This window comes from Heteronotia binoei, chromosome 7 (assembly GCF_032191835.1).
Source record: "Heteronotia binoei isolate CCM8104 ecotype False Entrance Well chromosome 7, APGP_CSIRO_Hbin_v1, whole genome shotgun sequence".
NCBI lineage: Eukaryota > Metazoa > Chordata > Lepidosauria > Squamata > Gekkonidae > Heteronotia > Heteronotia binoei.
The window spans coordinates 131,714,229-131,737,247 of record NC_083229.1 but is presented as its reverse complement, the minus strand read 5'-3'; the positions used below and the strand labels follow the sequence as shown (position 1 = coordinate 131,737,247).

Genomic DNA, 23,019 nt, shown 5'->3' with positions numbered 1-23,019 from the left:
ATCAAAAGGTCAGCAAGCCACCCAAATCATGTAAGAAGTGGAGAAAGGGTGGCACGGGCACAGAGGTTAATGAGGGCTTCTGCAAATGTGGCAAAGCCCCTGGTGGCTGGCTGGCTGCCTGCTCTCCTATTCCAGGGATTTTTATGCAGCTGCACCTACTGTTCAATGAACAAGGTAGGTGGGGAGGAAGAGAGGGAGCCATCGGAAAGGTTCAGGAGCTGTGCTCCTGTGAGCTCCTGCTGAACCTGAGGTCTGTCCAAGCCCATTCTGAAGACCCCTTAGAAGAGAATGTGGACCATACTAAAGCGTATGTGGCAAGGAAGCAAGCTGGTGCATGAGTTTTCTGTAGAATTCTGAGCTTACGCAGTCAAGGTGCAAGACTGGATGGAGTCTGTGAAAATCAAGTTCTTCTGGGCTGGCTTCGATCCAGACCTCATAGCCAAATCAAAGGTCCAAGATGATCCATAGATCCTTCTCTGTTCCAATTGGCTGTGAGAGTGAAAATCAGGAACAAGTGGTGAAGCTGCAACACCAGGCAGGCCAGGAGAAGAGAGGTCTGGACTACCGGAGCAGGGAGAAGCCACAACCAAACCAAGATCCTTCCGCAGCAGAAAGAGAGTGGCAAATGAAGCAAGGGGTTGTACCCAAAGTGCAGGGTGGATAACCATTTTGTGGCGGATTGCCCAAGGTGCAGAAGACCCTTCTGGAGACCAAAGCAAAAGACCCCACAAAATCTCCACAAGGCAACGGTGAAGGTGAGTGAAGAAGCCTCCCTGGCGGACATTCAGAGTGACCCAGAGTCAGGAGTGTCATTGGCCAATGAGGTTAGAAGCTGTCAGGAAACGGGCAAGACCTGTTGTGAAGGGTGCTAGCTGGCAGATCCACAGGATCAGTGCACCACCTCGGGTGAGAGCAAAAGGAACTTTGTTTTACATTCCTGTCACTTTAATGAACCCCCGAGAAGAGACTCACATTCGGGTCTGAGCTCTGTCAGACCTGGGATGCAGTAGAGACTTAATTAGTCCAGTCCTGGTCACAAGGCTATGCTGGAGATAGTCCTGCTCCAAGAAGCTATAAGGTTTGAAGAAATGGACAAACCACTCATAAGAGGGGACCCATGCTCCTTTGAGACTGAGCTAATACCGGTGGGGGCGGGGAATCACTGGGGAAAAAGGGCTTAGGTAGTCACTCCCATGACCAGGTTTCCGGTGGTATTGGGGGGATGGGTCACTGGCTTACCAATCATGACCCTTATGTGTAGTGGAGTTTGGGCCACTTAGCTTTTAAAGATGGGAGGTGTGGAGAGCACAATTGGGACCCAATGTGGGGTAGCCCTACCCCTCCTCCTATCCCAGAGACAGCTTGCTTAACTTGGGAGGAGGAAATTCCCCAAGAGTATAGATACCTAAGTGAGTACAGAGGCAGATGAGTTACCCCCCCCCCCCCTCTCACTGAGCTGCAGACTGTGCAACTGAATTAATTCCAGGGGAAACCCTTCCCTGGGGGAAAGTGTACTCCATGAACCTTGCTGAGCAGGTTGAGCTACTAAAGTTCGAAGACAAAAATCACACCAAGGTTTTATACAGTCAGCCATCTCCCTGCAAACCACCTCGGTTTTATTTAGGAAAAAGAAAGAATAAACTGTATGCAAAGTTGTTGAAAAGAGCCCCTTGGCACAGAGTGGCAAGCTGCAGTACTGCCATCCAACTCACAACCTGAGTTTGATCCCAGTGGAAATTGGGTTCATGGTTGACTCAGCCTTTCATCCTTCCGAGGTCGGTAAAATGAGTCCCCAGCTTGCTGAGAGTAAAGTGTAGATAACCGGGGAAGGCAATGGCAAAGCACCCCATAAAAAATCTGCCATGAAAACATAGGGCGTTTTTGCACTCACCTTAATCAGCAGCGACCCCCTCTTCACCGCGCAGGATCTGCGCGGATTTCGCAATAATTGCTGCGGAGCACCCGGAAGAGCCGGAAAGTCCCGGCGCTTTTGCGGCGCAAACGGAAACCGCAAAAAAACAGTTTCCGTTTGTGCCGCAAAAGCGCTGGGACTTTCCGGCTCTTCCGGGTGCTCCGCGGCAATTAGTGCGAAATCCGCGCAGATCCTGTGCGGTGAAGAGGGGCGTCGCTGCTGATTAAGGTGAGTGCGAAAACGCCCATTATGAAAGCAATGTCACCCCAAAGTCGGAAATGACTGGTGCTTGCACAGGGGATTACCTTTACCTTTAAAGTTGTCAAAGTATGAGTTCTATAAAGAGGAGTTAGACTTCCTTGGCTCCAGAGTAACTTGCCACGGGCTGGGGATGGACCCAGCTAAAGCCCAATATGTGTTGGGATTGGAGCTACCCCAAACCCACTGCCAGCTCCAGTCTTTCTCAATTTCTATCAGCCCGTCATAAAAAAACGTTGTTCAAACTGTGCTGCCCCTGACAGACCTTTTGAAAACTAAGGGGAAGAAGCTTCAGGGGATGAAGCCAGGACCCAAATTAAATTAGACTGGCGAATGTCAATAAGCCTTTGAAAACCTTAAGAAACTGTTCACTTTGGAGCCAGTATTACGTCACTCAGATAAAAATAAAAAAATTCATTGTCCAGGACATAGAATCATACAATCATATGACCTCCAGGGTCATCTAGTCCAACCCCCTGCACAATGCAGGAAACTCACAAATACCTCCCCCTAAATTCACAGGATCTTCATTGCTGTCAGAGGGCCATCTAGCCTCTGTTTAAAAACCTCCAAGGAAGGAAAGGAAAGCCCACCACCTCCCAAGGAAGCCTGTTCCACTGAGGAACCGCTCTAATAGCCAGGAAGTTATTCCTAATGTTGAGTTGGAAACGCTTTTGATTTAATTTAAACCCATTGGTTCCGGTCCTATCACCTCTCAGCCGCCTCCTCTCCAGGCTAAACATGCCCAGCTCCTTCAACCTTTCTTCATAGGACTTGGTCTCCAGACCCCTCACCATCTTCATCACCCTCGTCTGGACCCGTTCCAGCTTGTCTATATCCTTCTTAAAATGTGGTGCCCAAAACTGAACACAATTCTCCAGGTGAGGTCTTACCAGAGCAGAGTAAAGTGATACCATCACTCCACGTGATCTGGACACTATGCTTCTGTTGATATAGCTCAAAATTGCATTCGTCTTTTTAGCTACCACATCACACTGTTGACTCATGTTCAGCGTATGATCCACTAAGACACCTAGATCCTTTTCACACATACTACTGCTAATTCCTATAACCATGAATTAGATTTTTCCTACCTAAATGCAGAACTTTATATTTATCCTGTTAAAATTCATTTTATTGGTTTTAGCTCAGTTTTCCAGCCTGTCAAGTTCATTCTGTATCCTGTTTCTGTCTTCTGCAAATGTAATAAGCATTCCCTCTATTCCTTCATCCAAATTATTTATAAAGATGTTATAAATAAAACCTGGTTCTCCTAGATAAGAGTCCATGCACTTAACCACTACACCAAACAGGCTCTCTTATAGGTATATAACCTGTGATACCTACTGAGATTCTGAGTTCTGACACTTTCTTGTGAAGTCTCTGTTTCTGTCTATCAATAAAGGAACTTATCCAGACAACTTGAAGAGTGTCTTTAATTGAGGATAGCTACAGAGCTGAAACAGAGAGGCAGATAAAGGAAAGGAGATAGGGTTGCCAACTCCAGGTTAGGAAAATCCTGGATATTTAAGGGGTGGGGCCTGGAGAGAGTGGGGTTTCAAGAGAGGTGGGACCTCAAACAGGTACAATGCCATTTCCTCCTAGGGAACCACTGGAGATCACTCAGATTTACAACTTCTCTCTAGATGGCAGAGATCAGCTGTGACGAATGGGTAAAGTCCTCCGATCTTAGGGCCCCCCTTCTTCTCAAAAGATTTTACCTACTGCACCCAGACAAACCCCGAGCAAGAGCTTAGGGGGGCAGTATGTCAAGCAATGTTTTATCTTTCTGTAACTGTCCATGTTTATCTAAATATAACTGCTATGCTTTAAAGTGTTACTAACCCCGAACTAAGCTAAGGCACATCAAAGTAGAACACTAGCCGGCGCTTCTTCGCGCCCCTTTCGGTTTTACTAACAAATGAAGGAATTTGTTCTTTGAAGATAAAGCCTCCAGGGACATGTTCCCAGGCCAAGCCTGGGCCCAGGAAGAATAACCGCAGGAAGATAAAGAAAGGGCTGTGTGAATTTTCACTCGTGAATACAGGACTGTTTAGTAAGTGTAGCTTTGTTTATAGAACCTTTGATGTGCCATGTTTAAGTATGCATTCCACTGCTACTCTGTATCAGTTACAATACTTGGCTCAATAGAAGCACATGGATTATCAATTGTAGACTGGAAAGTAGACTGAAGGAGTGAGTGGAAGATCCTCATTCAAGTCTAAAAGGGACAGAGCTTCTAGTCAAGAGAATTAATTCCTGCCCAGTGAAAATGGAGATAACTCTTAAAAGAGAGGTGAACCCTGGCATGTATATATGGAAGGATTTGGGGAATTTGCTTATACATTCTTGAAGTGTCAGTAAAATTAAGAAACCTGTGCTTGTGAGTTAAATATATAGAATATGGTATTGTAGAAGGTGTACATGGTTCTGAGCAGGTATCTCCCCCTCGCTCCCATCTCCCTCAAAGCTGAAAATATGACAAATGTAGTAGCGGAGGCATACATGTTCTACCCACATTATCCCCAGACCTGGAAGAATAGTACAAAGTTTTCACATCTGGCTAATTGGACTGAACCACACGAAGGAGATATTGGAGTTTCATTTTTAATCAGTCTAGGTAGTAGTCAATACACCGCATATTTAAATCCTGAAAGCGGTCAGGGATGGTTGCGGGCTAATGGTTCACAAGTAACACGCAACACTGGCTATTCTTGGGACAAATGCACACAACTGCAAGAGGGCAATGAATCCCTGACTGCTTCTAGGAAAATTAATTGCACGGCTCACAGGCGTGTTACATAAGGGATCATTACACAGACACCAGAAGGGCTGAAGTGGCTAAGCAGAAGTCTCTGCAATCAGATTTTAGAAGGTTATTTCCCAAAGAAGGGTAGCCTTGGACCAAAAGGGTAGCCTGATGGGAGCACTGAAATGGGCAAGTGCTGAATTCCAGTGCAACTAGAAAACATGACAGAAATGCAGCATTCCAAAAGCTGTTAATGAGCCAGAAGAGTCATGAGACAGGAACACCATGTAGAGACAGTTACATAAACCTCAGCTTCACACAGCCACAGATTAACACCTATTAACTAGCACAGGTGCTCCAAATTTCTAACTGCACCGCAACTTTCAAACCAACCAAAATGTGCCATCACCTTATATGTTGTAAGTAATAGAATTTGTTACATTTTGTATAAAACTTGTTCTGTACTCTGCCATTTTATTGGTGCAGTTGATTTACCCACAGGGGCTTCTCCCCTTTTCTTTGCAATAAAAAACTTCATTTTTCAGTTGATTCTAACTGTGTATGTGCAAATTGAGCAGCCACACATAGAATTTCACTCTCTGAGTACAGCAGAAACTGAAAAAAAGACTCCTCAAAGTTTCAAAGACCTTGTTGAAAATAAAAAAAAACCCCACTTAATTGCTGGCAACATACTATCTGGATTTAGAGTGTTTACAAAGTTCCATCAGTTTTTACCTCATATATCCTACCCGTGATTCCACCTGACCTTTCCCCCAAGTTAAATATTTTATTTTGAACTTTCAAAAGTCTCTTGGGTGCCATTATCTGACAGAGTTCAGATAATATAAGAAGGTGGTTTTGCCTCTTCCTTCAAGTCTCTGGGCTGGGCCAGCCTCAAAATATATAATAATGTGACAGAGTGGGACAGCCAAAGACCAACTGATAAGAAGGAAATAGATATAGGGGCTGCTCAGCAAGAAAAAAAGATGGGGGGGGGAATTCTGTGAGTGAAGGAGTTAAGAGGGCAAGTTCATCATATCAGTCTTGCCTGTTTTTACCCCAAAATCCATTTTTAAAGACTGTGAGCCTGTTGGGAACAAAATATTCTGTAAACTATCCTTAGTTCACACAACACAGTGGGATCCAAAATTAATTGATAAGCAAAAATAAATGTCGTGACTGTATTTGTCACTTCTGCTATCTGTAAAGTGGTGAGGGTGTTTCCAAACTAGTTTAGAAAACCCCTTTTCAGTCATTAGGTTTTACCATGCTTATGAGAAGAATGTGATACATTAATTCTCCTGCCATTTTAAATAAAATGAATAACCACTTTGTCTTAAAGGGGCAAAGTGTACATTTTCAGTTTTGGTACTGGTATACTAGAATGCGAGGTGGAAAACACACCCATTGCCCCTTTCAGACACAATGGCAGTTACGCCTATTGGCAGGTTCATGTGTAGCACATTTTTCCAATACACGCAGTATAACGTAACAAGTGAAAAAGGCTCAAACAGCATATTGATCTTCTCTTCCGGTTTCTCACACTGGAGCCCAGCTTCCTACCACCATATACTGGCTCCTACCCTTGCTGAACAGAACAGACAACAAACACTTTCATCCCAGGATTAAAATACATTTTGTTGTTTCTAAGTGCGCATAGACTGAAGAACCTTCAAATTAATGACATGCCCCTATTTTGCTATTTACAAGTTAAATAAATTGCACCCCGTGATCATTGCTTCACTCCTTTCTCAGTCAATTTCACAGAACAGCCAACCGAGTGAAGGTAATATTTATGAGAGAGAAAATGTAGAGGAGAGGGAGAAACACACACTGATTCTGAATTACTGATGGGACAAAGTAGATCTCAGACAATTTATTCCCCATGTCCCCACCTTACTTATCTGATTGCTAAGTGGCCTTATAAAATTTTTAAGAAGCTTTTGACATTTAATTTCACAGGTTATTAGCAGAAGCCTCCAAAAATAGTATATGGATTTTAATCTTTAGTTTAGCAAATGTGTTTTCAAATGTCATCTTCCTTGTAATAAAGGCAAATTCTATGAGCTGCTGCAATGTGAGGGTTAAGGGTGGAAGAAGAGAAAAAGTTCATGGTTCAAATTTCACCTTAGCCATGAACTTGCAAGGCACTCTTTCTGGGCCCCATCTGTAATAAAGGGCTAATAATACAGACTTACCTCACCAGGTTGTTCTATGGATTTCTAGGATGTGAGGAGCTTTGTGAAAAGCGTAAAATTGTTAAGTCAGGTTTGAGCCTGTGGGCACCTTTGGGATTTTGACACGAGGCAGCAGGGGCAGTTACAAAATGGCTGCTGCTGCAGGTGGACCCAACTACAAAATGGCTGTTGCAACAGGCAGAGCCAACTACTAAATGTCAGGGAGGGAGGCCAAGCATAACTCAGTCATAGCTCTTCAACATTTCAGGTAGAAGCTTTGCTTAACAGAATGCCTTTTAAAATGAACATATTACTTAAAAGATATTTTCTTGCATGTATACACAATAACACACTGAAACTCCTTGTACTCTCCATCATAGGCCACCCATTTCCCCTTAGCAATTCCTTCCCTGAGAAAATGTCACAGGTAACTGTGGCTGCCAGAATCTTCTACTCCCCAATTATAACTCTTCAAAGCTGAATGGAAGGCAAGCCATGAAATCTCTTTTAAGACCATCCAAAATAACGCAGACTGTGATCCTAAGAAAACCTTCTGGAACTAAAGTGACAATGATCCAATGAGACTTACTTCCAAGTAGAAGTAAGTCCACTGTGCAGAGACTTGTCCAGAATTCTTTATCCAGCTGGATGTTAAAAAAGAAAAACAATAAAAGGAGATTCTTTTTGTAATTTTAGCATCCAACTTGATGAATAATTCCGGAGAATCCAAAAGCTTGCACTGTTTTGTGCCATTTTGGCTGGTCTTACTATAGGTATTATATGGCTTTTGTCTTGGACCAATGTGGCTAACTTTTGTTTTGTCTTCAAAAGTATTTCTGCTAGGTTTTTCCAAAGATCGGGCCTAAATGGTTTATATGATGCATGGTGGTGGCTGAAAACGGTCACCTTCTACTTTCATGTGTAGTAATATAATGAACCTGGATAGACCAGGATAGACAAGGCTAGCCTGATCTTGGGAGAGAACGGAAGCTAAGGCAGGGACGGCACATTAGTATTTGGATGGGAGACCACCAAGGACATCCAGGGTCACAATGCAGTGAGATACTGGGGAAGAGGAGGAGGAAGAAATTGCTTCTTCTGGCAGCAGCTGTACACCTGCTTGTTCTTTTAGACATCACCTGACCCCAGCAACAGACATGCTCCAAACTCTTCTTGAACTTAAACAAAATAATTAAAAAATCAGTACTTATGAAATGGCTCTGGATCAAAACAGATGAATAAAATGGTTGATCCCTCCCCAAGAGATCATTTCCTTTGCTGGTGCTGGTGAGAACATATGGACTCTTAATCTTGTGACTGCCTACCAATTTCAGAAGCGGTGACTGTGATATTGTACCAAGAGATTTCTTCCCTGTCAAAAACCTTGGCGGTCTTAAGGGTTCCAGTGTTGGCTTCAATGGTGAAATACGTATCTTCTTCTGTATGGTGATCAATCAAATATCTAAAAAGGAAAGCAAAAAAGTTAAATCTTTATGCATGCTTTATGTTGAACAGTGAGCTCCATCAAGCCTGTGGCTGAGGCAGCAGATGTTCAATATTCTAGCCTCCCTTGTTCTTGTGCCCTGCTCTTCTTGACATTACTTTGGGCACTGGAGTTTCCTGAGTGAAAGAGAGAGTGGCTGGCTGAAGTTGGGACTCAAACCCAGACTCCAGTAGGGACTCAAAAACTCAGATAGCCTACACCCCAGTTCAATACTGTAGGCTGGGGCAGCAAAAGTTGCTTAATGTAAGAGCCACACAGAATAAATTTCAGATGTTTGAAAGATGCAAGACATGAACAAGTATTACACAGACATCTTTATTAAAACTCTTATTAAAACTTTGCGCAGAAAGATAAAAAGTAGGTATGCACTTCACAACATGACCATGCTAGAAGGAGACTTTTTTTAAAAAAATACAAATGCTGGAAATAACAGTCCCCATAAGACCAGCATAGGGAAAGGTTTGAGAATTATTTTTTGGGATCAGTGGGAGAAGGAAACACACATGTACCATACAAATCACTGACCACTGTTTGCATCATTATGCATCTCTCATTGCCTTGAAACCAAGGTTAATAAATACTGTTCCTACAAGAGCTACAAAACTAAAGGAGAAGTCTGTGCTACTCTCTTTAATTCCACCCCTTCTTCCAGTGGCTCCCTCAGCTCTTGTACTCTCTTTACCTGCTCTAGGTCTCTAGGCAACCTCTGTGCTAGAGGAGAAGAACTTGAAAGCCTATTTTCCCCTCCTTCTCCACTTCACACGTGCAGAAAGTCACCTATCTATGGGTCAGCACTCAGAGGCTGACTGTGGTCCTGGTGCTAAGCATGTTTACTCAAGAGCAAGCTTGCATTAAGATCCTCCTTGACCTCCAGGAGCCACACAATATGTGTGAAGGAGCTGCACGTAGCTCCTGAGCTGAAGTTTGGTCACCCCTGCTGTAGGCCAAGCTGTATACCATGAATACATGGGCAGCCCAATCCTGAGAACCGCTGTGTAGCTACACTCGAGTATAGAACTAGCATAGGCAGCTGCAGTCCCCAAAGGGGAGACGTAATGCCAGGTGGGGAGCGGGAGCGCGGGCAGATGAGTGAGAGAGAAGCTGTTGCCATGGTGATTCCACCGATGCCCACGCCATTGGCTCGCTGTGTGCCAGACCACGGGATTGGCCAGCCCACTGCATGTGACCAGGAGACAGGGTGGGAAGCCTGTGCCTGACAGGCTGTCAATCCCCTCACACCCTCCCGCTGTCAGAGACTCTGCCAATGGCAGGCAGATGAACATTGGCATGTGCAGACAAACAGGAAGCATGAAGTGCATAGACGGAGGCTGTTATGTGTGTCTGGGAGTGAACAGACCTCCAAGTCCAACAGACACCCCCCCCCCCCCCCAGAGATCCCCTGTGTTGCCCTGATGCCCCTTGCTATGTGCATGGAACCCCTCCCCAGGGCGGTGCAGAACTCAGAGTCCGAGCTGCTGGGCATGCATCCACTTCATCACCCTGCGCACAACAGCCCTGTGGGGCCGGGTAGGCTGTCAGCCTGGCCAGGCTGAGGGGCAGCAACCCCCACCTCCCTTGTCCAACCACCCAGGGCAGCATGGCAGCTCATAGTCCTCTCCTCACCCACTCCCAAGAAACAAGTGTGCACACCCTCCCAGGCATTCCCTTGGAGAGGCCACTGTCAGAGTGGCGGGGGGGGGGGGCGCACCCAGGGAACGTGCGGCAGATGCCAAGCAGGAAAGAAAAAAGGAGGGCACAGCTCAGACTTTATTTTTCTGGAACAGAGTGTAGCGGTTTCCCTGGTGCATGTTGGGCAGTCTTGCCAGGGGCGGGGCTCCATTCCAAATGGCAGGCAGGAACAGCTGAGGGAGTGGAGGGGGTGGAGTGCCACACACAGAAGCCTCTGCGTTGGATTACCACCTGCAAAACACAGAAAGAGATCAAGAGCACCTGCAGGGGTGGCAGCTGGAGGAGCAGGCTCTGTTTCAGCCAGGCGCTCTCTTAAAGGGACAGTCTCTGACCCACCCACCTCCTCGCATCGGGGCAAATGCCAGACATGCCCCCCCCCGTGCCCCTGTGGGAATGCGACAGAGGACAGATCAAGGGAAGGGAGCCAGCAGCAGTACAGGGGAGCAGGGCCAGCAAATGCTTCCTGCTGGAGCCCACTGCCTGGTTCAAGTACTGGAGATGCTTGCACACCAATTGGTCTTGTGGGAGAGAAGGGAGAGGACAGTGGGTGTGCGCAGTTGCACTTACCCGGCCATGGCTGACAGTCCTCGCATGCTGAGCCTCCAGGAGCCGGGAACCTGTGGAGACCTGGAAACAAGAGTAGTTAGCTCCAGGGGAGAGATGTCGCTCTCCCCCTCGCAAGTCAAAGATACCGTCTAAGCAAATGCGCAGTGCAGTGCCCCGTCACCAACATGCCTGTCCCTCATTCTAAGCCTGCATGGCAGGGAGCTCCTCGACAGAGCCCCTCGCCACACGTGGCTATCCCTACCTGAGTTGTGCGAGGCCAGAGTGGAAGTATTTCTAGGAGGGGGGGAATGGTGATTGCGGAGGGGGCTTGCCCAGGCTGGGCCATGGGGGGATTGGTGAGGCAATTACACCACTCCCTAAGGGGTTGGCGAGCTCCCATGGTGGCGGGGGCAACCTTTGTTTTCGGTCTCAATTAGTGCCTATGGGTTACGCTACCATTTCCATGGATGTAACTTTATGCCTCTTGGGGGGGGGCGTGTCATGGCCCAATGTCCTTAGGGAGCTGCCTAAGCCTGGCCGCACCCCCAACTCCACCTCCTCCTGCGCTGCTCACTCTGCCACACTTCCACCAATGCTCGGGCGCAGCCCTCAGACACCATTGCTCTCAGGTGGGGCGGTGCTCCGGTGGCCCCATAACCATGTAAGTCCCCTCCATCATGGCACTACTGGTACTAGTAGAATTTGCGGGCGCAAATTCTACTAGTGCCAACGTAGTGGATTGTCTGTTCCCAAAACACTTTCCGCCCCCCCTTAGGATTGTGATTTTAAGAGCACATATCTAAAATCTTGTCCTCCACTCCTGCAGTCAACCTGAAACTGGATAAGAAGAAGAACACTGCAGATGTATATCCCCATCCTTCTTTCTGAATCAGAAACTCAGAGCAGCTTACAATCTCCTATATCTTTTCCCCCCACAATAGATACCCTGTGAGGTGGGTGGGGCTGAGAGGGCTCTCACAGCAGTTGCCCTTTCAAGGACAATACCTACAAAAGCTATGGCTGGCCCAAGGCCATTCCAGCAGCTGCAAGTGGAGGAGTGGGGAATCAAATCCGGTTCTCCCAGATAAGAGTCTGCACACTTAACCACTGCATCAAACTGGCTCTCTAAGGGAGTGGGTGTGGGGCTACACTGCATAGCTACATTACCAAGGGATGTGCCATTGATTTATTCTGTTTGTGAAGCATATTCCTTTAAGCAAGAGTGTGGATGTGCCTTATGATCCATGAAAATATTGCCAGAGGCCATCAATTTTAAACAGCAAGATGCTCTAATTAAGCATGAGATGTTACACGTTGGGTTCTTTGACTAAACACGGGACGTTGTGGTAGAAAGGCGAGTGTGTTGCTAGTTCTCTTGATGTCTCACCTTGTGTGATAAGAACTCTTAACATGAATTATGAAAGCCAAAACATCTCGTCCTCTCCTCCCAACCCCAAGAACTAGTATTACTCGGATACAGTACCACAATAGCCTCAAAGAACCAAGGCGCTTTTTGAAATTTCCTTCTACTGCTGGCATTCTGCCTAATGCTGAGCAACTTGAACAGAACAGAAAGAGACAAACAGAAAAAGGCAATAATGAAGAGAAGATGGGCAAGGAACGTCAAAAATCGTACTTCACTGAAGGTTATCGTTAACAATTGAAACAATTATGGACTTCCAGTGGCATTCAGGCTGGTTTAAGGATCTTGACTGAACACTGAGGTTAGTGCTAAATATCTTCATCATATACCACAAATGAGGCTTTGCTGATCTCCCCACAAGCTTGAACCTTGACTGAGGCATGTCTTATTTTTAAACTATGCTGCCCAGTTATTTCTGTGGAGTCCTATACAGGCAAGTGCATGGCAGTGACTCTCACATCTGTGGGGCTAGAAAGCTTTACCTTAAGGAATAAAACTAATCAGGACCGTAGAAAAACCCCAGCAAGAACTCATTTGCATATTAGGCCACACCCCCTGATGCTAAGCCAGCCGTAAATGCGTTTCTGTGCATTCCTTCTCAAAAAAAGCCTTGAAACTAATTATTCCACATAGACTCACAGTAATATGTGAAGAGTACATCAGCATAGATATACCATAAGAAAATGAAATTGGAAAAATACCCAATGTTGTCTCTATTGGGCTAAATGTAAAAAGCCCCAAACATTTGACTTGAAAGCACAGAAGCTTTTCCCCTGCAGTATAGCTGATCATCTACATTTCCCAATTAAGGAGAAAACATTCTTCAAAGAAATTACAAAGATCCAATCCAGTCCAAATACCTTTATTGGCATAGAAATAAAAAGTACAGCATAGTAAATTTACATGGAGTTTCAGCTATAAAAACCAGTCAAACATCAAGAAGGGGAGCTAGTCTTTTGCTCCCTGGTTGTTATGGCAGCCAAAAGGTACTTTGCAACTAGGCTTGTGATATGGGAACATTGGTCAGATAGTAGAAAAAAAACTGACTTCGTTTCAGGTAATCCACAAAAATTAGACAGGTTTGATTATACAGTCCCGCACTTCCCCATAAAAATCACAATAAAGTAAGACATGGGCGACTGTTTCAAGGTGCCTTCCATTACATGGGCAGACTCTATCCTGATAAGGGATGTTGGCAAACCTCCGCAGAGGGTAAAACATCAAGTCTTGCTAACATAAAAGAGTGGTATAACTGGGGTGAAGTAATCTGGGAAAGGTAGGCAGCCAGGCAGCCCATGATCTGGGAAGATACCAAATGCTAAAGGGGAACAGGTTTTATGTCCAGAAAAACAAAGGGACTGTTTCTCAATATCTAAGATCCTCTGTTTCAGGATTCTGAATGCCTGTGTTTCACTTAGCATATAGAGGTTGTCTAAGGGTACACTTATGGAATGTATTTTCTTCTGGATCTGACTATATCAAGTGGAAGGAATCCGCAAGCATCATATGGATATAACTAGCAGGGTCTGCCCTAAAGTGTAGGCATAGCCAAAACTTTATAGTGGTAGCCATGCCATGGTCTCAATAAAATGGGTTTCAGTCTCTAGGTACATTGCAGCATAGCTGACACAGTTGGGGACCCCTAAAATATGGCATAAAAATGCTCAAGTTGGAAATTGAGGGCGCAAACCCAAATGAGGATCCCATATAACAACTGAGAAACTGTTTTAGCATTAAAAACACGAATGGCAGCTGGGACAAATTGGTTGCCGTTCTTGTAAAAAAAGCTAACCACTGCAAACGAACTACACCTTGCTGAGATGACTGCTTGCTTGCGTTGTACTGTCCAGTTATGATTATTTTGGGAAAAGACCCCCAACTATTTGAAAGATTTCACCTGTTCAATATTATTTCCCTTGTGGTTTCCAGGGCTTTGAAAATACTAAAAGTTTGGATTTTACATATAGGCAGGAAATTTGTCTCGCAGCACAACATAAAAGCGAGTAACAGGCACTTGAGGCCCTTCTACGAACGTGACAGTACAACTGCATCGTCAGCGTAGAGCAATATGGGGATAACGGATGGCCCAAGTTTGGGGGAGTGACCATCAATAGCATTTAGAGAGGGGGCCAGATCATTCAGGAATAAATTAAACAAATAGGGGGCTAGACTACAGCCCTGTTTGACTCCCCGAATTGGAAATGATCTTTGAAGTTAATGCACCTAGGTCGTTATATCGCACTTGACAGCTATTAAGGGAATACATTTTACGAATAAGAAAAAGTAGGCATTCAGACCCATGATGTCCAATTTGTTCCAGAGAAGATCCCTGCGAATAGAGTCAAATGCCCCTTTTAAATCAAGGAAGGCCGCAAACAGCCTTCTTCCCCCTTTACCACTGTATTTCTCTATCAGACGGTTAAGAATTATACAGTGGCCAATTGTAGTCTTGCCGGGACAAAATCCGATCTGTTCCCTACTTGGGAGATTTTGCTCTTTCATCCATGAAGTGAGCTTTCCCAAGAGGTGTCTCGCATATAACTTGCCTGCTATGTCAAGCAGACTAATTGGGCGATAGTTCTCTGGTTCTTGTGGGTCACCCTTCTCATAAATTGGGACAACTATGGAATTTGTCCATGATTCAGGCGTGGTGTCAGCTTGTGATCAATCGCTTCCTATCGATACTAACCATATTGCCTATGCTGTTTATTTACTAACCCCTTTGCCCTGCAATAGAATGCAAAGTATGTTAGGGAGAAGCAGAAGAGAGGAGGGAGGCCTTGGGCGCCAAGGGCCATAAACGGCTGGGGAGGCACCGCGCCGTTTCTCAGGCCAGGCAAGGCCGCCAGACGGGAGGGGGAGTGTGGGTAGACTCAGGAAAGACAGATAGCAGGCGTGTGAATCAAACACCTCTGAAGAGAAAGCAGCTTTTGTTTTAATGATGATTTAAAGTGACCTGCCTTTGATGTATCTCAATATATGCTGGCCCCATCCAATGTATGTTATCACTTTCAGTGGTCTTCTCCAGTAGAAACATTGTGTATCCAATAAAGAAACTTATTTCTAAAGAAAGAGTTCTTTTGTCCTGGAATCCCAATGATCACTACGCTGACACATGGTCCCTGTTTTATCGATCACTGTGAAGAGAGTCGCCAGAGGGGAAGCCCACCAGTCAGAATTGTTTGTAAATAATTCTGGTGGGAGTCCATCTGGGCCTGGGGCCTTCCCCGCCTTCAAATGATTGATTAGATTATTAATCTCATTAGGACTAACAAGGGGCTATTCAGGTAGATCAGGGGGGATTTGTTCTTGCTGATCAGATACAATAAATGATGGAAATAGTCTATCCAGACCTCGGCAGGAATTATAGCAGAAGTTATATTGCTACAAATCTGAAGGGCCTCAGAACGGTCGGAAGCTTCGGCCAGTTGCTGATTTAATTCCATTAATTTATTTGTTTGGAGCAAAAGGTTAATGCTTTCTCCACCTGTCTCTGTCCATCTGACTCTTGGAGGGGCAGGCATATCGACAGGACCCAGAGATGAATGGCTAACAGCCTCAAATTTTAGTAAGGTAATCAATGGGAAATGGTCACTGTCCAAGCTCTCACCCACTAAAAAGTCCACAATAAATTTTCTCAGATTGGGAGAAGCAATAACATAACCGACAACACTGCTGCCTAATCTGGAACTAAATGTGTACTCAAAGATGATATGATAACAAGAGAAACAAATTTTTACTTTCAAAAATAGCACATCTTACACAATGTATTAATGAAAGTAAATTCAAGTTACTGTGAATAGACTAACTTCAAAAGGGTTAACTTGCTACAGCTCCAGGCCCTGGTAAGAGGAAGAAGAAGAAGAGGGGTTCTATAAAAGATGAAACAGAAGACAAACAATGGCTGAAGAAGCTCAGCATCTAACTAACTAATGAATGGGTGGGGCCAGCTGCCAAGAAGAGAGGGTGGGGCCGGCTGCCAAGTGCTCCTTTAAGCAAGATATGGCGTATGAGCCATGAAAATATTGCCAGAGGCCATCGATTTTAAACAGCAAGGACTTCAATTTTAAACAGTGAGAGAATTCTCTTAAACCTTTCCCTCCCAGATCATCTTGCATGCAGAGTTACAATATCTGGAAGACTGGGTTAACATAAATAAAATGAATTTTAACCGGGATAAATGTAAAGTTCTGCATTAAGTAAGGAAAATCAAATGCATCATTATAGGATGGAGAGACTTGTCTTGGCAGTAGTTTGGGGTCTTAGTGGACCATACATTGAACATGAGTCAGCAGTGTGATGAAGTGGCTAAAAAGGAAAATAAGATTTTGGGCTGAATCAGCAGAAGCATAGTATCTAGATCATGTGAAGTGATGGTATCACTTTACTCTGCTATGGTTAGACCTCAACTGGAGTATTGTGTTCAGTTTTGGGCACCATAATTTAAGAAGAATATAGACAAGCTGGAGCATAAGAACATAAGAGAATGCCAATGGCCCATCCAGTCCAACACTCTGTATCATACAGTGGCCAAAAATTTATTTATATATACACACACACAAACACACACTGTGGCTAATAGCCACTAATGGATCTCTGCTCCATATTTTTATCTAACCCTCTCTTGAAGCTGGCTATGCTTGTAGCTGCCACCACCTCCTGTGGCAGTGAATTCCACATGTTAATCACCCTTTGGGTGAAGAAGTACCTCCTTTTATCCGTTTTAACCCGACTGCTCAGCAATTTCATTGAATGCCCACGAGTTCTTGCATTGTGAGAAAGGGAGAAAAGTACTTCTTTCTCTACCTTCTCCATCCCATGCATAATCTTGTAAACCTCTATCATGTCACCTCACAGTCAACTTTTCCCCAAGCTAAAGAGCCCCAAGCATTTTAACCTTTCTTCATAGGGAAAGTGTTCCAAACCTGTAATCACTCTAGTTGCCCTTTTCTGCACTTTTTCCAGAGCTATAATATAATTTTTGAGGTGCGGTGACCAGAATTGCACATAGTTTTCCAAATGAGACCGCACCATTGATTTATACAGGGGCATTATGATACTGGCTGATTTGTTTTCAATTCCCTTCCTAATAATTCCCAGCATGGCGTTGGCCTTTTTTATTGCAATCGCACACTGTCTTGACATTTTCAGTGAGTTATTTACCACGACCCCAAGATCTCTCTCTTGGTCAGTCTCTGCCAGTTCACACCCCATCAACTTGCATTTGCAGCTGGGATTCTTGGCTCCAATGTGCTTTACTTTACACTTGGCCATACTGAACCTCATCTGCTACGTTGACGCCCACTCACCCAGCCTCAACAGATCCCTTTGTTGTTCCTCACAATCCTCTCTGGTTCTTTCCACCCTGAACAATTTAGTGTCATCCGCAAACTTGGTCACTTCACTGCTTACTCTCAACTCCAAATCATTTATGAACAAGTTAAAGAGCATGGGACCCAGTACTGAGCCTTGCAGCACTCCACTGCTTACCATCCTCCACTGCGAAGACTGCCCATTTATACTCACTCTCTGCTTCCTATTAATTAGCCAGTTTTTGATCCACAAGAGGACCTGTCCTTTTACTATTTATTTATTTATTACTTTCCATTTATATCCCGCCCTCTCCGGAAGCCGACTCAGGGCGGCTCACAACATCATAAAATACAATCAATCCATAAAACATATAAAACCATAATTTACATATATCAACTTTAGAACCATTCTATGGCGCTATTTCAGTACAATATAGGAGGTATCGAATTCTCGACTGTGATTGCCAGCATTCTGTAAGATGTCCGGCGGCAGCCCTTTTTCAAACCGCAAAAGCCTGTTTAAATAATTCGGTCTTACAGGCCCTGCAGAACGCAGACAAATCCCGCAGGGCCCTTATGGCTTCTAGAAGGGTGTTCCAAAGTTCTGGTGCTGCCACCGAAAAAGTCCTGGATCTCGTCACACACCACCTGGCTTCTTTTGGGCCAGGGGCAGACAATAGATTTTTTGTCCCTGATCGCAGTGCTCTCTGGGGGATATATGGGAAAAGGCGGTCCCGTAGATAGGCAGGTCCCTGACCATAAAGGGCTTTGAAGGTTAATACCAACACCTTGAAGCGAACTCGGAACACAACAGGCAACCAGTGCAGCTCCCTCAGCACTGGCTGAATGTGCTCCCATCGCAGCAGCCCCATTAACAGTCGTGCCGCAGCATTCTGCACTAGTTGTAGTCTCCGGGTTAGCGTCAAGGGTAGCCCCATGTAGAGAGCATTACAGTGATCTATTCTTGAGGTGACCGTAGCATGGATTACCGTCGCTAAGTCGTTGCGCTCCAGGTAAGGAGCCAGCTGCCGCGCTTGCCGAAGATGAAAAAAGGCAGATCTAACCATGGCTGCTACCTGGGCCTCCATTGTAAGGGAGGACTCAAGAAGCACGCCTAAGCTCTTGGCCTTAGGGACTGGTATTAACGGTACCCCGTCAAGGGCCGGCAGCTGGATCTCTCCCCCGGACCGCCTCGACCCAGGTAGAGAACCTCCGTCTTCGTCGGGTTCAGTTTCAGCCGACTCAGTCTGAGCCAAGAAGCCACGGCTTGTAGTGCCAGGTCTAGATTTTCCAGGGTACAGTCAGACTGGCCACCCATCAATAGATAGAGCTGGGTGTCATCCGCATATTGATGGCAACCCAGTCCATCCCTCCTGACAATCTGGGCAAGGGGGCGCATATAGATATTAAATAGCATCGGGGATAGGACCGCTCCCTGCGGCACCCCACAACTAAGAGAGTGCCTCTGGGATGCTTCCTCCCCTATCACCACCCTTTGTCCCCGATCTTGGAGAAAGGAGGTCAGCCACTGTAAGGCAGATCCCTGAATCCCCACATCGACAAGGCGGCTAGTCAGTAGCTGATGGTCAACCGTGTCAAAAGCGGCTGACAGATCTAATAACAACAGCACCGCAGAGCCGCTCTGATCCAGCTGTCACATGAGGTCATCTATGAGAGCGACCAGAACTGTCTCTTTCCTGTGACCTGGCCGAAAGCCGGACTGGAATGGATCCAGTGCGGAAGTGTCCTCCAGGAATCCCTGCAGCTGAATTGCTACCGCCCGCTCTATGACCTTACCCAAAAAGGGAAGGTTTGACACCGGCCGATAGTTTGCCAATATGGCTGGGTCTGCCGATGGTTTTTTTAAGAGGGGACGGACCACTGCCTCTTTAAGAGGTGTGGGAAAGATCCCTTCAGTCAGGGACCTGTTGATAATGCCCTGTAGTGGTTCACGCAGCCACGTTTGACTAGCCTTTATAAGCCAAGACGGGCACGGATCTAACCTACAGGTCATAGGGCGCACAGCTGCAAGGTTTTACTCCATGACTCTCGAGCTTACTAAGGAGCCTATGATAAGGAAATTTATCAAAACTTTTTGGAAGTCAAAATAAACAACATCTATTGGGTCCCCTTTGTCGACATGTTTGTTTACCCCCTCAAAGAAATGTAACAGGTTAGTGAGGCAAGATCTTCCCTTACAGAACCCATGCTGAGTCTTCCTCAATAACTCGTGTTCATTGAGGAAGACTCAGCATGGGTTCTGTAAGGGAAGATCTTGCCTTACTTGCATTTCCAGAGGAGAGCAACAAAGATGTTGAGGGGTCTGGAGACCAAGCCCCAGGGCATTTTTTGAGCAGGAACTCACAGGAACGCAGTTCCAACTGGCTTGGCATCAGGGGGTGTGGCCTAATATGCAAATGAATTCCTGTTGGGCTTTTTCCACAAAAAAGCCTTGTGTGAAACCATGGTAATGTCAGGGGTATGGCCTAAAATGGAAATGAGTTCCTGCTGGGCTTTTTCTACAAAAAAGGCCCTGCCAAAGTCCTATGAGGAAAGGTTGAAGGAGCTGGGTATGTTTAGCCTGGAAAGGAGACAACTGAGAGGTGATATGATCACCATCTTCAAGTGCTTGAAGGGTTATCATATAGAGGATGGCACAGAATTGTTTTCTGTTGCCCCAGAAGGTTGGACCAGAACCAACGGATTGAAATGACATCAGAAGAGTGTTCAGCTAAACATCAGAAAGAACTTTCTGACGGAGTGGTTCCTCAGTGGAACATGCTTCCTCGGGAGGTGGTGGGCTCTCCTGCCTTGGAGGTTTTTAAGCAGAGGCTAGATGGTGTCTGATAGAAATGCTGATTCTGTAAACTAGGCAGAACATGAGAAGGTCAGGAAGAGGGTGTGGGGGGAGGTATTTGTGAACTTCCTGCATTGTGCAGGAGGTTGAACTAGATGACCCTGGAGGTCCCATCCAACTCTGTGATTCTATCTCATTACTAATTTCTTACAGCCTGCTGTCTGAAAGCTTTATTTGTACACCAAAGAAAACACAAAGGTGTTCATTCATGGAACAAGTTTAGTCTTTCACTCTTCTTTGGCAGCTTGGATAAGTTGGAATGATTTCAGTAACTAGGTCTGGCGTGGCAGTCTTCCTGAACAGATACAGGTAATCAATTTCTTCCAAGTCTCCAAAAATACTCAATAATGGATTGGCACCCTCCCTTGCCTCAGCACAGCATTAGAAAGATCAACTGGAATCTCTGCCTCCTAAACATTTCTCTAGATGAGGCAAACTGTGTCCCAATTCTGTTTAGTTAAACTCTGTGGCTAAGCTGATTGTGCTCCACACCATTACAAAACTGAGGTTTGGCTTGTAGTCTCCCTTTCCACCCAGGGTAGGTATTTCTTCTCAAAGAAGACACCCTTTATGTCAATACCACCCTCTCATTGCAGCTGCCAACTTTGACACTATGATGTTTCTGGAGACCCATAAAGCCACGGGAGGCCCAGTTTCAGGGGTCATAGAAGACTACATGGGGGAGGGGGTGTTCACCAAAAAAGCATAATAGTTTCATGTGCTCCACAGGATCCAAATCTGAACCTTTTTTGGAGACTCTGAATGTTTACAATGCAATCTGAGGCAGAACTACACCCTTCCATGCCCATTGAAGGCAGCAAGCCGAGATGGGTGTAAATCTGTTTAGGATTGCAGACTGAAATGGACAGAGGGTAAGCTCAAGCCAGACTTATAGAAAAGGCCTAGAGAACTGAACTTCTAATGATGAAATGTGGAATCTTCTTCCCTAAGGCCTTAATATCTCCTAGGAAGCCACAGGGGCTGAATTGGGTAGGATTCAAACAAGTCAGTTATGGGGAGGGATTTGCTATAGATCTGTTTTGCAGTCCAGATGTATTTTTATAGTATTGCTTCCTGTTCTAGAGCATCTGGTTTCGGCTAGGTAGGAAATATAAACAAATGTTATGACTGTATTAGAACAAACACTTACATGTGCCCATCATTTGATGGCTGCAACATTCATATATATCACCATTTGATGACTGCAACAAATGATAGGCAGTAAAACAATACAAACACCATTATGAAATATTAAATGGACATAAGCTTGACACTAGAAACCACAACATTCCAAAACCAGTGGGAGGACATTTTAACCTTCCAGGACATTCAGTTGCTGACTTAAGGGTAGCAATCCTCTTACAAAGGAATTGTAAAGGAAGATTAGAGAAACCACTGAATTGCAGTTGCTAATCAAGCTAAAGATGATGCATCCTCCTGGACTGAATCTAGACCTAGGTTTCCTGTCTCATTACCAATGCTGATTTCTTCACACCTCCTCTGCATATCACACCCAATCCAGTAATGCCTGCTATTGTCATTCACCTGCTATTATAATTTAGCATCTAAAATCACTCCACTCTCCAAGATATAAGGACAGATGGACTCACATTCTAGCTGTATTAGAAGAAGGAAGCAGTGACTATGAAAGCTCATATTCTGCCACAAATACTGTTAGTCTTTACGTTGCTACTAGACTCTTCTACTATCAATGAGGGCGAGGCTACCCAGTGAAGCGCCACTTAAGTATAGGCTAAACCTGCTCTCTAATCCTGATAACTCTAGTTAATAAGTTTCAAGCTTCCTCCTAACTTCATCGTTCTGCCCCTGATACATCTTCCTACTGCCACCCTAGGTTCTGTTTCCTGGTCATGGAAGAATGTGACTTTGGTCAGGAATCACAGCACTGAATGGCATGGGACCACACAAATTCATCTTGGATGATCTTTAGGCCTTCATCTTCTCCTGTGTGATACAAGCTAATTACATACTTCCAGGTGTTCAGCAAACTGTACTGTGTGCCTTTACTGAATCCAGAAACTGTAGCTTATGCTTGCTCTGCATAAGACTGCAAGCCACAGTTTGTTTCTGGTTTGCAGACTTGTATTTTAGGATATCACAGACATAGACTTCGATTGTAACCACCATTCACTAAAAACACCAGGAAAGCAATAAGCTGGCAATGTGTCAAGGAATGCAGAAGAACCCAAGATTCTCCTGTACTTATTCATATGGCACCAAACCATGGCATAACATTAAATCTGTACAATGCTCATGACAGATGCCTGAGAGAGTCAGAAGGAATGTTGGGAATTGAATTATATATGTCCCCACTGCCCACCCTTTTGTTATATTTCCTTCCTTGATGGCTATGATTAATCTCCATTCTTTTCCACAATCTTTATGCTTGCCTACATCTCTCTCCTGCACTGACATTCTTTCATAGTGCAGTAGATGAAAATTGAAATCTCATAAGACAAAATCTTAGCAACCACTGTAGGTTGTCAAGTCAAACCATGTTGTCTAATTGACCTAGGCAATCATAGAATCATAGAGTTGGAAGGGAACATACAGCCTAGAGCATCCCTGGCT

At 45.1% G+C, this 23,019-nt stretch overlaps 1 protein-coding gene across 4 annotated transcripts in view; it reads right to left on the bottom strand.

Moving 5' to 3' along the window:
- LOC132575496 (cadherin-18) overlaps positions 1-23,019 on the bottom strand; it is a 435,072-nt gene that overhangs the window by 60,322 nt on the left and 351,731 nt on the right. For all 4 annotated transcript variants that reach the window (XM_060244301.1, XM_060244302.1, XM_060244303.1 and 1 more), the window contains one exon: positions 8,422-8,558. In XM_060244301.1, coding sequence (XP_060100284.1) covers positions 8,422-8,558 — 137 coding nt within the window. The remainder of the gene's footprint in view (positions 1-8,421; positions 8,559-23,019) is intronic.